The following is a 13,936-nucleotide window of genomic DNA, read 5'->3' as shown; positions in this document are numbered from 1 at the left end:
CTGGGATATATGAGATGTAAGTATTGGCTGAAATATGGGTTATTCAATGATAGAACATCAATATAACGGAAAGTAAAATTAAAGAATTTCGCAAGGTGCCTTTTCTTTTGTCTTTTAGAAGGTTCTGAATGAATTTTGCTTCATACGAGTACAAAAAAAACCCAAATCGACCAGTAGGTGCACAATTAGTACCCATTTTAAGCCTGGCCATTTAATTCAACATTCATAATATTGATGCTGTTCTTTTCATGAACAATCCAAACTTTTTTTTTTTGGGGGGGGGGGTCCATTAATATATCCCCCAAAACTTTATATATGTGAAGCAAATACTATAACATATACACAAGTATAGGTACTAGTACGATGAGGACACAGTCAACGTTGGTCAGCTAAAGTTTTTAAACGCAAAATATATATTTTCCTCTTTCTTTTTTATAATATCTTATTAATCATAGGATAGCATTTAACAATTTAAAAATACTGCAAGTTATAACAATGAAATTAGAACTTTCCAACGGTCAGGTCATTTTTGAATAGGTTATTGTCAACTTTGTTCAGGTCACGTTTTCGGATTTTAATTTTTTTTTTGAAGATTTAAATATATATATGGTTTAGTAACTCCCGAAATAAAAATCAAAGCATACAACAGACACGGATTCCTCCGCCTTAATTTTAGACTAATACCTTGAATTTGACATGCACGGTCATCTCAGTAGCAGAATCTATGACAAACAAGGCGATTTCAATTTTGAAATTATCAATCCCCCCACCTTAGTAGCATAATACCAACTTCACCTGCATATTGGATACATATTTCAAAACTTATTCGGTATTCAAGAGCATGCAGCTGCTACTCAGACTTCAGATTCTTGTTTTTAATTTTTACTTATTTGCTTTGTCTATATGCCTTTTTGTGTTTCTTTGTTACATATAAGGTGGCTCCGTACTTATAACATCCCTTCATTTTGTGATTGTGCTATGGTTAAATTTTGTATTCTTGTCTTTCATTTATACTAATATGCTTTATCTATATATGCCATTTGTGTTTCTTTTTCTTTTAAACTTTTTGTTTGTTTTTATAGTGATTAGGATTAACACACAATGCTGAATGCTGCGACCTAATGTTTTGACATTTTATTTATAATGTCTGTATGTTTTGTTCACACATATTTGTCAATATAATGGAATTGTATGCGACTGTCATACACGTGAGAGGTTTAACTAGCTGTACAACCAGGTTTAATCCTCCATTTATGTAATTTCCTACAATGTCTGTATCTATTCAGGATTAAGACGGCTGTAATCCATTCGTTTGATGTGTTTGAGCTTTTGACTTTGCCATTTGATTAGTTACTTTCTATTTTGAATATTCCTCGGCGTTCGATATTTGTGTGATTTTATTTTTTGTACCAATTCAAAACGATAAATAACTGGTAAGAAACTGATATCTCTATTTCAATTTAAACGAATATGAAAGACATAAACATATTTAGATTTTATACCAAATTTAATAAAGATGAAAGACTGAATTTATGAAGCATAATTATAAGTAAAACACTCTGAGACAACATCAGTATATCCACAAAAATGATTGATAATGTCAGCTTATTATCATATCACATTATTCACAATACCATTTAAACAACTAATTCAACTATACACTCATACAATCAATTAATGATATAACACTGTTTCTCTTTGTTAAAATGATATGCTTTGAAAGTTATGACAAATAAAGCACATTGCTTCATCTGTGATGAATAATAGTTGTATTGCACTAAGTCCACCATAGCATCATCTTATCAAAGGGAGCTAGATAAATTAGTAAAACCAATAACAATATGAAACAATACTGAACAACCCGGTTTTTTAATGCTGACCAATATATGGTTTTCATGTATCTCTTTGGTGTCATGAAACTATCTGAAAACACACAAGAAAACAATTACATTTTCACATTTAAAAGATACAGAAAATCCTTCTAATGTATAAGAATGCATTTTTTATTAGTTGTTAGAGGCTTTGAACTAGCTGTCATTAAACGAGTACTTTCAGATCTGTACCTAGTGTCTTTTTGTTGTTAGGATGTACAAGTACCCGTCCACGTTCACTTGTATTTTTGTCCATCTGATGAGTAAGGCCTTTTTCAACTGATTTTTATAGTTCGTTTTTATGTTGTACTGTTATACCACTGTCCCAGGTTAGGGGAGGGTTGGGATCCCGCTAACATGTTTAACCCCGCCACATTCTGTATGTATGTGCCTGTCCCAAGTCAGAAGCATGTAATTCAGAGGTTGTCCTTTGTTTATGTGTTACATATTTGTATTTTGTTCAATTTTTGTACATAAATTAGGCCGTTAGTTTTCTTGTTTGAATTGTTTTACAATGTCATTCCGGGGCCTTTTATAGCTGACTATGCGGTATGGGCTTTGCTCTTTGTTGAAGGCCGTACGGCGACCTATAGTTGTTAATTTCTGTGTTATTTTGGTCTCTTGTGGAGAGTTGTCTCATTGACATTCATACCACGTCTTTTTTTTTTATATATATAAACCTAAAAAAAAGTATATATTTTGAAGTAGTTAACATGACTTATTCATAATTGAGAATGCACATATGTCATTTATAAACAAGAGAACGGAGAGAATATAAAAGGAGATATGGCACAATAAAGAAATATGATAACTTTGAGAACTTTGAAAAACCAGCTTAACAATTTGGATAATATATATACTATTAGTTTTTATCCAAATTATACAGCAAGATATCACCATCTGCATTTCCTATTATTTTTATGTTCAAATAACTGGTTCGTCAGACTGATGATAATTCACCAAAATAAAAGTAGGAAGATATAGTTAAAACCAATATGAAAAACTAGTATGTCAAACTCTAGAAACAAAAACTAATTTTTCAAATATGACCAATTTCAAAACGTGACCCTCTGCTGTTGTTTGTTATATGGTCGGTTTGTTGTCTCTTTGACACATTCCCAATTTCGATTCTCAATTTTATTTGTAAAATATTTGATTTATTTTATATCATAAAATATAAGTTGTACATTTCATATTCCTCAAACAAATTAAATCTAAAAGATATGCTGATGAGGATAGTTTTTAATGACCTTGACTACCCATGAGGATCATATCTGAAAATGATATGTGATTTGATCTTTTTGATTTTTGTGTTTTCAACGCCACTTTTAAGCACTGCTTTTAGGCTATTTCTGACGGCTAATTTTTATTGGAAAAATCACCGACCTTCGATAGGAAAACTGACTATCCTAGTCAATTAAGATTGGAGTAATTAATTACTACTAAGTGATTAAATGTGATGGTAATTCTACCTATACATAAGTCATTACTACAACAATGGTGTTGGAGTGTCCCTCTGTTTATTTTAAAGATTCTTTCACCTGTCCTTGATCTTTTAATTTATGATATAGTTTGTCAGAATATCGTCAAATGGTTTTAGTCTATCGAAGTATAACATGTTTTCTCCATAAAAGAATGCATCTAACTCAATGATAAATTGTATCTAACAAAATTTAACTGTTTTTCAATATTTACCTTTTGAAGATATACGTTTGTCTCTGAACAGTCCATCATCTAGCATGTCGATCTGTTTAGAGGCAAAATGGATGAACACCTGAAATTAGAATTCAAAGAACCATCAACCCTTTTTCATTATAAGTTCAAAATATAGTATAACTGTTCTAGAAAAATACCTGGGTAGCATTTGAAAAATGATTGAAATTACTATTACTTTTTGCTAATTGATCGATCAAAATTGTTTTGGAAACAGAGTATAAAAATAAACAGATTGCCCATGAGGTAACCCTCTATCAAAGTTCTCTTTATTGAGATTATCCCTTAAACTATCTTACTTACCCGATCTAAGGTGGTCTGAGAAACAGAGTAGTCCTCTATATTGAGATTATTCCTCATGGCCTCAATCTGACCAAATATACGAGACAATTTTATTTTGGAATTCAGTTGATACTGTAACATATTATTGTGCTCCTCTTTTAATTCTGGATCACTAAACACATCAGCCATAAAGTCTTTAACTAGTCTCAGTACTGGCACTTCCCCAGCAACACGAATTATCACAATATAACCTTCACTAAATCTAAGTTTGAAATTAAAAAAAAAGACATATAATATTCTTTAATATTAATCAGGATTTTAAAGTAAAAATTGGTCAGAATTCAAACTTTGCTTAAAACATTTGTCACAAGCAAGATGAAATAAAAGTTTGTTTACGAACTTCCAGTTTTACAATTTTAGATAACTTTGTCGAAATAGTTTACATCATTTCCTGGATAACAATCACGTTTGTGCTGTGTTTTGTTTTGCCTTACATATATTTGTTCTAATGCTTTTGTGTTTGGTTGTTACAATGCATATGTACTAAATGTAAGACCACAATTCTGGCACTGAGGAGTTGTTAAAAATTATCGTCATTTTTTTTTCTAAATTGCTCCAAATGATATTATATAACGCGATTTACATTGTCCTCGGGGCTAAGTTCGAATGGAAACCAATATTTGCCTAGAGTTCGACATGAATGGTAAATAATGGCAACAGAAGTATACAGGTTTTCAAGTGTCATAAATCGATCATGGTAGGGTCGTTTATAGCTCGATGTGACCCAATGCTTCGTGGTGAAGTCCGTACTTTGATTTGAAATTGTTCACTTTTTATACATTGTGTCTTGGTTGTAGGGTTGGCTCATTGGCCTCATACCACGTCTTCTTATTTCTATGTGTCACAATAATTTAACTGGTATCATATCATACTAATGACAAAAAGCAAATACGTTAAAGACATACGTTTTATTCAAAGTATATGTGCTTACTTACAAATTACATAATTCCCATAAAAAAAAAACTCACGACAAATTACTTACCATAAACGAAGGTTATTAAAAAAATGTCTTAGTTTTTATCACCTTTTGTAGGAAACTAAAGTCATTATACCAGACTTCATTAAAAAAAAGGGGGATATGTATGAAGTTAATAAAATTTCTAATTTCATTAAAGATGATTTAATCATTTCATTCTTTTGGCTAAAAGATTTTAAATATTCTCATACGTCCAATTTTGCTCGTATATCATGATGCCCCACTAACATAATTGCGTATTTACCTATTTTTGAGATGTTGGGTACTTCCAATACACTTGAATCTACCATTGACCATGATAGCTAATCTGTTACATAAAGCCTCACACTCTTCCATGCTGTAAATAAGTACAACAAACACAATGTAATAAAACTATGATATTAAATTTCCATGGACTTTTCTCTAAAGTTCTGTATTTTCTTTACTTTGCGTTTTTGGGGAAATAGTTATACAAGTAAGTCAATAAACTTCTATAGGGGAATTGTTATCCTTAATTTCAGATGAAACTGTCAAGACTGAGCTAAACGCCAAGAAAGTTTACTATACATAAGTTCATTCTGTTGGTTTCAGTACTTGATATCATTTAAAGATAAAGCTCACACATATTTATGTAAGGGCAATTTTCTCACTGGATCGTAAACCATCAGGCAGCTGTTCATAGTCATACCTATGTGAAGTTAAAACCACTGATCTTCCATCCTTTACAATATTATTTATACAGTTCCAAAGGTATCTCCTGGCATGAGGGTCCATTCCTGTTGTAGGTTCATCCTAAAAGTTAAATACACATTTTGTAATACCATGATTGTAATTCATTCAGTGTTGTATAAAACAAGAGGCTCTCAAGAGCCTGAATCACTCACCTGGTAAACAATGCCTTATTGAACATATTGAACCATGCCAGGCAAACATGTACAGCTAACAATTCTTCAATAATTGTGAAAAAATTGTCATTAAAGGACAATAACCCCTTAAGGGATCAATTGACAATTTTGGTCATATTTAACTTATTTGTAGATCTTACTTTGCTGATCATTTTTGCTGTTTACAGTTTATCTTTATCTATAATGATATTCAAGATAATGACCAAAAACTGCAAAATTTCCTTAAAATTACCGATTAAGTGGCAGCAACCCAACAATGGTTTGTTTGATTCGTCTGAAAATTTCAGGGCTGATAGATCTTGACCTAATGAACATTTTTACCCCATGTCAGATTTGCTCTAAATGCTTTCGTTTTTGAGATATAAGCCAAAAACTGCATTTGACCCCTCTGTTCTATTTAAAGTAAGGGCGGCCATGTTTTTTGACGGATCAAAAATCGAAGCACACACTTTGTGCAGGATAATCTAAGGAACTATCATGCTAAGTTTCATCCAAATCCATTCAGTAGTTTCAGAGGAGAAGATTTTTTAAAGTTAGCAAATATGATGAACAAATTGTGAAAAATTGTCATTAAAGGACATTTACCCCTTAAGGGGTCAATTGACAATTTTGGTCATATTAACCTATTTGTAGATCTTACTTTGCTGATCATTTTTGCTGTTTACAGTTTATCTTCATCTATAATAATATTCAAGATAATGACCAAAAACTGCAAAATTTCCTTAAAATTACCAATTAAGTGGCAGCAACCCAACAATGGTTTGTTTGATTCATCTGAACATTTTTACCCCATGTCAGATTTGCTCTAAATGCTTCCGTTTTTGAGATATAAGCCAAAAACTGCATTTGACCCCTATGTTCTATTTTAAGTAACGGCGGCCATGTTTTTTGACGGATCAAAAATCGAAGCACACACTTTGTGCAGGATAATCTAAGGAACAATCATTTTAAGTTTCATTCAAATCCATTCAGTAGTTTCAGAGGAGAAGATGTTTGAAAAATTGTTAACGACGACAGACGACGACGACGACGGACGCCAAGTGATGAGACAAGCTCACATGGCCTTTTAGGCCAGGTGAGCTAAAAACACTATGACTAAGTGATTGTACATGTATCAATAAATTTGTGGGGGTCTTAATATAGAGTGGTCTAAGTAGGTCATATCTTGTATTACTAGCTTTTCAACAATGAAGTGGTTAGTTGAACAACATACACATGTGACAATTTTTCTTACGAAGATTGGTGGTTTTCTTCGACAGTGCAAACTCCATATATCAATAACAATTGGTTGGCCACCACGATTTAGGAAACAGTGCTGAAAGTTGAGTTAAACACCAAAAATATATAAAAATAATTTCATTTGTGATTGAGAGAGACAGGAGAACATTAGTTGAGGATTAGAAAAAAGTTCATAAATTTGAAGCTTTATCATCATTCTAAAACATCAAGGTAAAAACCAGAGTAGGGCAAGACCTTTAAAACATTTTGCAAGATGCTTGTTAAAGCTATGTGTGGTCTATGTGTGGTCCTGTAAAGGTTGTGCTCGATCTTGAAAAAGTTATGCTTGATCTTGTAAAAGTTCTGCTCGATCTTGTGAAAGTAAGTTAAGCCTGATCTTTTAAAACGCTTACCATAAATATAGCAGACGGATTGCCAATCAGTGAAATAGCTGTAGACAGTTTTCGTCTATTTCCACCAGATAAATCATAAGCTATTCTATCTCCATACTGTATTAGTCGTAGTTTATGGATACCCCATTCTGCTATCTGTAAAACAAGAGATTTTTGAAATATTTAAAAGCCAAAGATGTATATGAACAAAATCTTTTAAATATCGGCCCCTTTTCAATTTTTAAAATTTATCACATATTTGATTTTTCAGCGTTTGCTTCGTTTTTCAAAAGTTTTTGTTGACAATAAGAATAATCTATGTTTTTTTCATAAGTGACTTTAACCTTTTGTTTTACTATTTACACTTTTAAAATATCCTGCGTTCGAATCATTGTTTGGAATTTATCTTTATCAAGATCCTCTGGGCTAACATATTTGAAAAACCACTAACATAAAATAGAATGAAACAAACATTGTTATATTTGGAATAATTTTGGACTTAGTTTAATTAATAGTTAGTATTTTTTAAATGATGTAGTCTAGAAACTAACCTGTTTAATATCCTTTTCCTGAATTCCCCTAAGTCTGGCAAAGAAATTCAGACTCTCTCTTGCTGTCAATAATGGGTCAAACGCATCAAGCTGTGGACAGTAGCCTAAATCCAACCGGACTTTCTCCAAGTCATTTATGATGCTGTAAAGAAAGAAAGTGAAAAGTAAAATCATAAAAATACTGAACTTCGAGGAAAATTCAAAACGGAAAGTCCCTAATCAAATGGCAAAATCAAATGATAAAACACATCAAACGAATGGACAGCAACTGATTTGGTACATGCATTTTTAAATGTAGAAATTGGTGGAATGAACCTGGTTTTAAAGCACTAAAGCTCTCACTTGTATGACAGTCGCATGAAAGGCATCCATACATGCAACACATTAACCGTTGTCGTCTCGTCTTTATTAAGCACATTAGAAGCGCTTGATTCTAACATGACGTCCTTCAAACGCTTTGAGTACACACCCTTGGTAAAATATGAATATATTGTTTGGGCTGTTCCGATCGTACTCCCACGTCATATGCTTTTTGATGAATGAGCTTCCCGACGTCATAGAACAATGACGTAATAATATAAGCATTTTACGGGAAAAAAACACGCTTGTGAGACCGAAAACATCACAACAAGGAAACGTCAACAAACGATGCTAAAATGTGTTATAAGCCATATGTTTTTATATATTCAAGATATACAAGTAAATTATTATTCAAAATTAACCAAAACTATCTAATTATGTTATTGTAAATAGTTTAAGGATGTCTCTAATTCAATTTGCTCCGTTCTTTTACGCCAATTTAATAGTGTGTTTATTTATGGGAACGGCAAATACTAGTCCAGCCCTGGCCTCAGTGACTCATTTTTTTTTTTTTTTTTTTTTGTTGTCACTGACAACAAAAAAAAAAAAAAAAATTTAAAAAAAAAAATGAGTCACTGAGGCCAGGGCTGGACTAGGCAAATACTTGCCTCCACCTAGACCGCTACGATCCAAGAGAATTTCCGTATTTGTCCTATTAGAATCGAAATAATTCATGGGGGCTTGCATATATCGTGAGTTTACCACGGGCTGTCCCTTTATGCCGATATTTTACCCCTCTCTAACGTTCAGGGTAAAATACTTGTCATAAAGGGCCAAACCCGTGGTAAAATCACGATATATTCAAGCCCCCATGAATTATTTCTTAATTCTAAACAACTGAAAAGTTTGATATAATGTTTCTAATTTGAAACATACTATATTTTTGATGAACTTGCTACTTTTAATGAGTTTTTATATTTACCTATGTCCATTAAGCGTTGCATATCCTTGTGTCACATCCACATCACCTGTCAACATTTGAAATATTGAAGTTTTACCTGCCCCGTTTACACCTAGTAAACCAAAGCATTGCCCATTAGGTACACCAAAGCATGACCTGTCTACTGCTATATTCCTGCCGTTCTTTCCATGATTTCTGTACACCTGGTATGAATAAAATACTGATAAATCATCCTCAAAAGTCTATTAGTTCTTAACTTCTATAATTTTAATCAGATTAATAATTCTTTAATGTTATTAAAAACTTTATTTATTTACCGTTTTGAAAACTTAATTCTAAAATATATTGATAATGAAAATGGCCATATTTGTTTCGGCATTCCAAACAAAAATACTCCATATTTAGATATATATTATGACTAAGGTTCGTCTAATGGAATTGAAAAATACAGCCGTGTTTACAAAATCTACCCTGAGTACAGACACACCGTTGCATCTAGAACAGATTTAATGCCCGGTTTGACCTAGATGGATAAGAGTTATATGTAGTTTGTGTTTCAGAAAATTAAAAACCTAGATTTTGATTAACATTTTTTTCTAGTCTGTAGATGATAGCAAAAGAAACTTATACCTGAATTTCATTGCATACAGTTCACCCAGACAGTTGTACAGTTTAAATCACCTATTGTTTAGAGATATCTATTGTCCATCTGTACTCAGAGTGAAATTTGTGGTGGAAATACGGTCATTTTTGCGAAGAGGTAGTGATGAACCTTAATGACACTTTCTGCAGACCTGTGTATTACACAATTTTCATTTATCTAACAAAAGAGACATACATGCCATTTTCGTTTATGTACCAAAAAGGAACATCGTTCACAAAATAATATTTATTGTGTTAGTGCATTTAAAGAAAATGGAGATTTTGAGGCTATTTAAGCCAAGATTTGTACAGAAAATCCACAGAAGTTTCGTTTTCGCAGTTGAACATAGATTTCCCACTTGTAAGTCCATGTTGTGTTAGCTTTTTATTATTTCATTAAGAAATAAAACAACCTTGATAATACAAAAACTTCGTGCTGGGTCACATGTTGAACCTCAAAGGTCTGCTTGAATAAGTTGATATATGTACTTGTTTAAACCAATATTTCTATTTAGACACTTGTTTAAGGGAAATCATACCTATTAATTAAGAACCCAAAAGTCAGATAAGAGTACAATGGAAAAGACCGTGATAGCAAATATCTTCAGCATTTAAACAACAAAGGGGTAAATAATACTTAAAAGCGACAGTAGTTTACTTATGTTTAAATATAATAAATAGGCCAGGAACAGACACATCAAGGTAACAACATAATCTGAGGCAACAAGCTTGGCGTACAAAATAAACTAGATGACATTTAATTTTAACTTACATATGCTTTGTAATTATTGCAACTGTAGAGCCTTTTACTAGCTTAAGGAATTATCAATGGTTTTGAACTTTTTAGACATTATTGAAGAACAATTTCTTAAATCATAGACAATATGGATGGAGGAAAGAGATAAACATCGAAGTACATCAGGAACTGAGAAACAAAAAATTGTGTCAACAAATAATTATTTGAATCTGGCAATATGATTAAAAAAGAAAAAGAAATACTAAATAAGTAAAAATTACTATATACGGTTTAATCGATAAAGAATAATGCAATAAACCTATTAATTTGAGTAATGATACATGTATCTTTCAGAGTGAAAATTGATAATAATTCTGAATTTGATAGATAAACGATTGCAGTTACAAATTGTTTGGGTAGATAAAAGGTTAATTTGTTGTTTAGATCTATTACATATGTTTATAATAAAGGTGTCTTCTTGCGTATTAAAATTTTCAACTTGTTGCCTTTTGTTGACTGTTGTTCGTGTGTTTCTTTGTCAATTGTATTCTCCAATTTATTTATATTGTAGTCCTGTGGTGTTGAGTTGTCATCGTAATGTTATATTTCACATGGCTTTAAAAGGGGAGGTTTGGCATGCCACAAAACCAGGTTCAACCCGCCATTTTTTTCTTTAAAAATGTCCTGTACCAAGTCAGGAATATGGCCATTGTTATATTATAGTTCGTTTCCGTGTGTGTTACATTTTAACGTTGCGTCGTTTGTTTTCTCTTATTTTTGAGTGTAAATTCACATTGAGATAAGACGTGTCACGGTCCATCCCAAATTCATGTATTTAGTTTTGATGTTATATTTGTTATTCTCGTGGGATTTTGTCTGTTGCTTGGTCCGTTTCTGTGTGCGTTACATTGTAGTGTTGTTTCGTTGTTCTCCTCTTATATTTAATGCGTTTCCCTCAGTTTTAGTTTGTTACCCCGATTTTTTTTTGTCCATGGATTTATGAGTTTGAACAGCGGTATACTACTGTTGCCTTTATTCATGTCTATTACGCTAAAACAAGGTATTACTATATGCTATATGCCTTGCATTCCTGGAAGTGATAAACATTAGCAATACACAAAAAATGGTGCGGAATTAGTCTTTTAAACACATAAATTGACACCCAGTTGTATTGCATAAGCAATTAGTCCGTTCGGTCCATTGTCCAGAAAGGATTCATACCTGGTTAATTGATCGGGGGATTGTTTAATAGAAGAAAAATATATCATATGCATTCTCCCCATTATTTATTTAAAAAAAAACTGTTTATGCAATCGCCATGATTTACATAGAACAAATAAATGATTATTTTGAATATGGAAATAATTTAAAACAACTAAATCAAAACTCTCTACACAAATACTTTATGCAGTTATTCATTTTAACTATCTTTCAGATTTTCGTTTTACAACGCCGAGGAGTTACGGATAATACTTCCTTTTAATATTTCCTCATATACTTGTTATGTGATGAAAGTTTAAGGATACCAACGAAACTGGTTTAAATGGAACAGCCTCTTGATATTTACCTTGGTGAGGTTATCAACAATAAGAACATCATCTTTTGTCTGTTCGCTATTTATTCTCTGTCTTTCATTTGTAACATCTATATCTTCATCAGCCAGAGATCTAAAATTAGGTTTGGAATTCCAGAAACAGCTCCAACTGAAATATGAAAAAAACAACATAATCTTTCAGAACATTTTAAATAATCTTTAAAAGAGGGATGAAAGATACCAAAGGGACAGTCAAACTCATAAATCTAAAACAAACTGACAACGCCATGGCTTAAAATGAAAAAGACAAACAAACAATAGTACACATGACACAACATAGAAAACTAAAGAATAAACAACACGAACCCCAACAAAAAACTAGGGGTGATCTCAGGTGCTCCGGAAGGGTAAGCAGAGCCTGCTCCACATGTGGAACCCGTCGTGTTGCTTATGTGATAACAAATCCGGTAAATAGTCTAATTCGGTAGGTCACATTCATGAAAGGGAAGGGGATTGTAGTTACGACGTAAGGAACATATCCGATATCATTTTTGAAACGGTTATTTCATAACGGTCAACCAACTCGTGATGGCGTCCGTAAAATTAACGAAGGAATGATTTCAACTTCACCATTTGGAACTCTTGCTTTAATAGCTTCCTCGTGAGCAGCAACCCTCTATCAAGAAAATCATGATAGAAAATGCATTTAAATTCAAATATTGAATAAAACAAATCTTAAGGAAATTATCTATTGGTTATTTCTTTTAATGCTTCTACAATATAAAAAAAATACAAAATATCACTAGTAATGAACACAAATAAAATTACTTTTTTGTATTCATTTAAAAGGCAGAATGAACAAAATATATGTACCATACATGTACTTGCAGTTACCAATCAATTTAAGATAGATATTTGATTCGTCTTTTCTCCAAGGATACCCAAGTGTTATACATATGTGTCAAACCACATGCTTCCTACATTTAACAACTCAATGTCAATGACAATAGTACACATTCAGTTTATATTACCGTATTAAGTTCACTTACCTTCTTTTGAGAAAAAAGTTGTATTCTATCAGTAGATTAAGTACAAATGACAAGGTACCAATACAGAACAAGGATAACAAATTCCTTCCGACCAAGTCAGACTCAAATGGTGACTTCCATGCCTCTTCATCTTTAACATAAACAAATATGTACATATTGTAACATGGAAATATACTTTGAGACGTGATATCTTTAAGTTTCATTAAAATTACAATTTCATTGTTAATAACAGTCATACATTAAAAAAAAAGAACTGATTTTTTGACATTTATATCTTTCATAAATTTTTGTCATATGCTGTTTTTGCGTACTGTCCTAAATTATTTAATTATTCGTTGTTATTCTGTGATTAACATATCGAAATGTTCTATTATATTATATATATTTGTATTTCTCCGTCCTGAGTGTTCTTGCATTTAATTGTACTGTATTACTGTCATGTAATATTGTCATCTTAGCGGTATATTTAAAAAAGGGACGAAAGATACCAAAAGACAGTCAAACTCATAAATCTAAAATAAACTGATTAACATTGCCATACAGCGCGCCCAACCAACCATTTCTTCTTAAAAAATCCTGTACCAAGTAAGGAATATGGTAGTAGTTATCTAATAGTTTGTCTCAGTGTATATTTCATTGTCGTTTGTTTTTTGGTGCACTTCAGTGTTGATGTTGTTTCGTTGTTTTCCTCTTACAGTTGATTTGTTGCCGTTGGTTTTAGTTTGTAACCCGAAATTGTTTTCTCTCAATTGATTTATGTCTTTTGA

General features: G+C 32.0%; 1 protein-coding gene across 2 annotated transcripts in view; it reads right to left on the bottom strand.

Moving 5' to 3' along the window:
- Positions 1 to 1,488: 1,488 nt before the first annotated feature.
- Positions 1,489 to 13,936, bottom strand: part of LOC143055184 (phospholipid-transporting ATPase ABCA1-like) — a 69,613-nt gene continuing 57,165 nt past the window's right edge. For both annotated transcript variants that reach the window (XM_076228326.1, XM_076228333.1), the window contains 10 exons: positions 13,170 to 13,299; positions 12,154 to 12,289; positions 9,230 to 9,411; positions 7,948 to 8,089; positions 7,418 to 7,552; positions 5,570 to 5,673; positions 5,147 to 5,239; positions 3,888 to 4,128; positions 3,567 to 3,645; positions 1,489 to 1,923 (listed from right to left, as the gene is read on the bottom strand). In XM_076228326.1, coding sequence (XP_076084441.1) covers positions 1,778 to 1,923; positions 3,567 to 3,645; positions 3,888 to 4,128; positions 5,147 to 5,239; positions 5,570 to 5,673; positions 7,418 to 7,552; positions 7,948 to 8,089; positions 9,230 to 9,411; positions 12,154 to 12,289; positions 13,170 to 13,299 — 1,388 coding nt within the window. In that variant the 3' untranslated portion in view covers positions 1,489 to 1,777. The remainder of the gene's footprint in view (positions 1,924 to 3,566; positions 3,646 to 3,887; positions 4,129 to 5,146; positions 5,240 to 5,569; positions 5,674 to 7,417; positions 7,553 to 7,947; positions 8,090 to 9,229; positions 9,412 to 12,153; positions 12,290 to 13,169; positions 13,300 to 13,936) is intronic.

This window comes from Mytilus galloprovincialis, chromosome 1 (assembly GCF_965363235.1).
Source record: "Mytilus galloprovincialis chromosome 1, xbMytGall1.hap1.1, whole genome shotgun sequence".
Lineage (NCBI taxonomy): Eukaryota > Metazoa > Mollusca > Bivalvia > Mytilida > Mytilidae > Mytilus > Mytilus galloprovincialis.
This window is presented reverse-complemented; position numbering and strand designations above follow the sequence as displayed.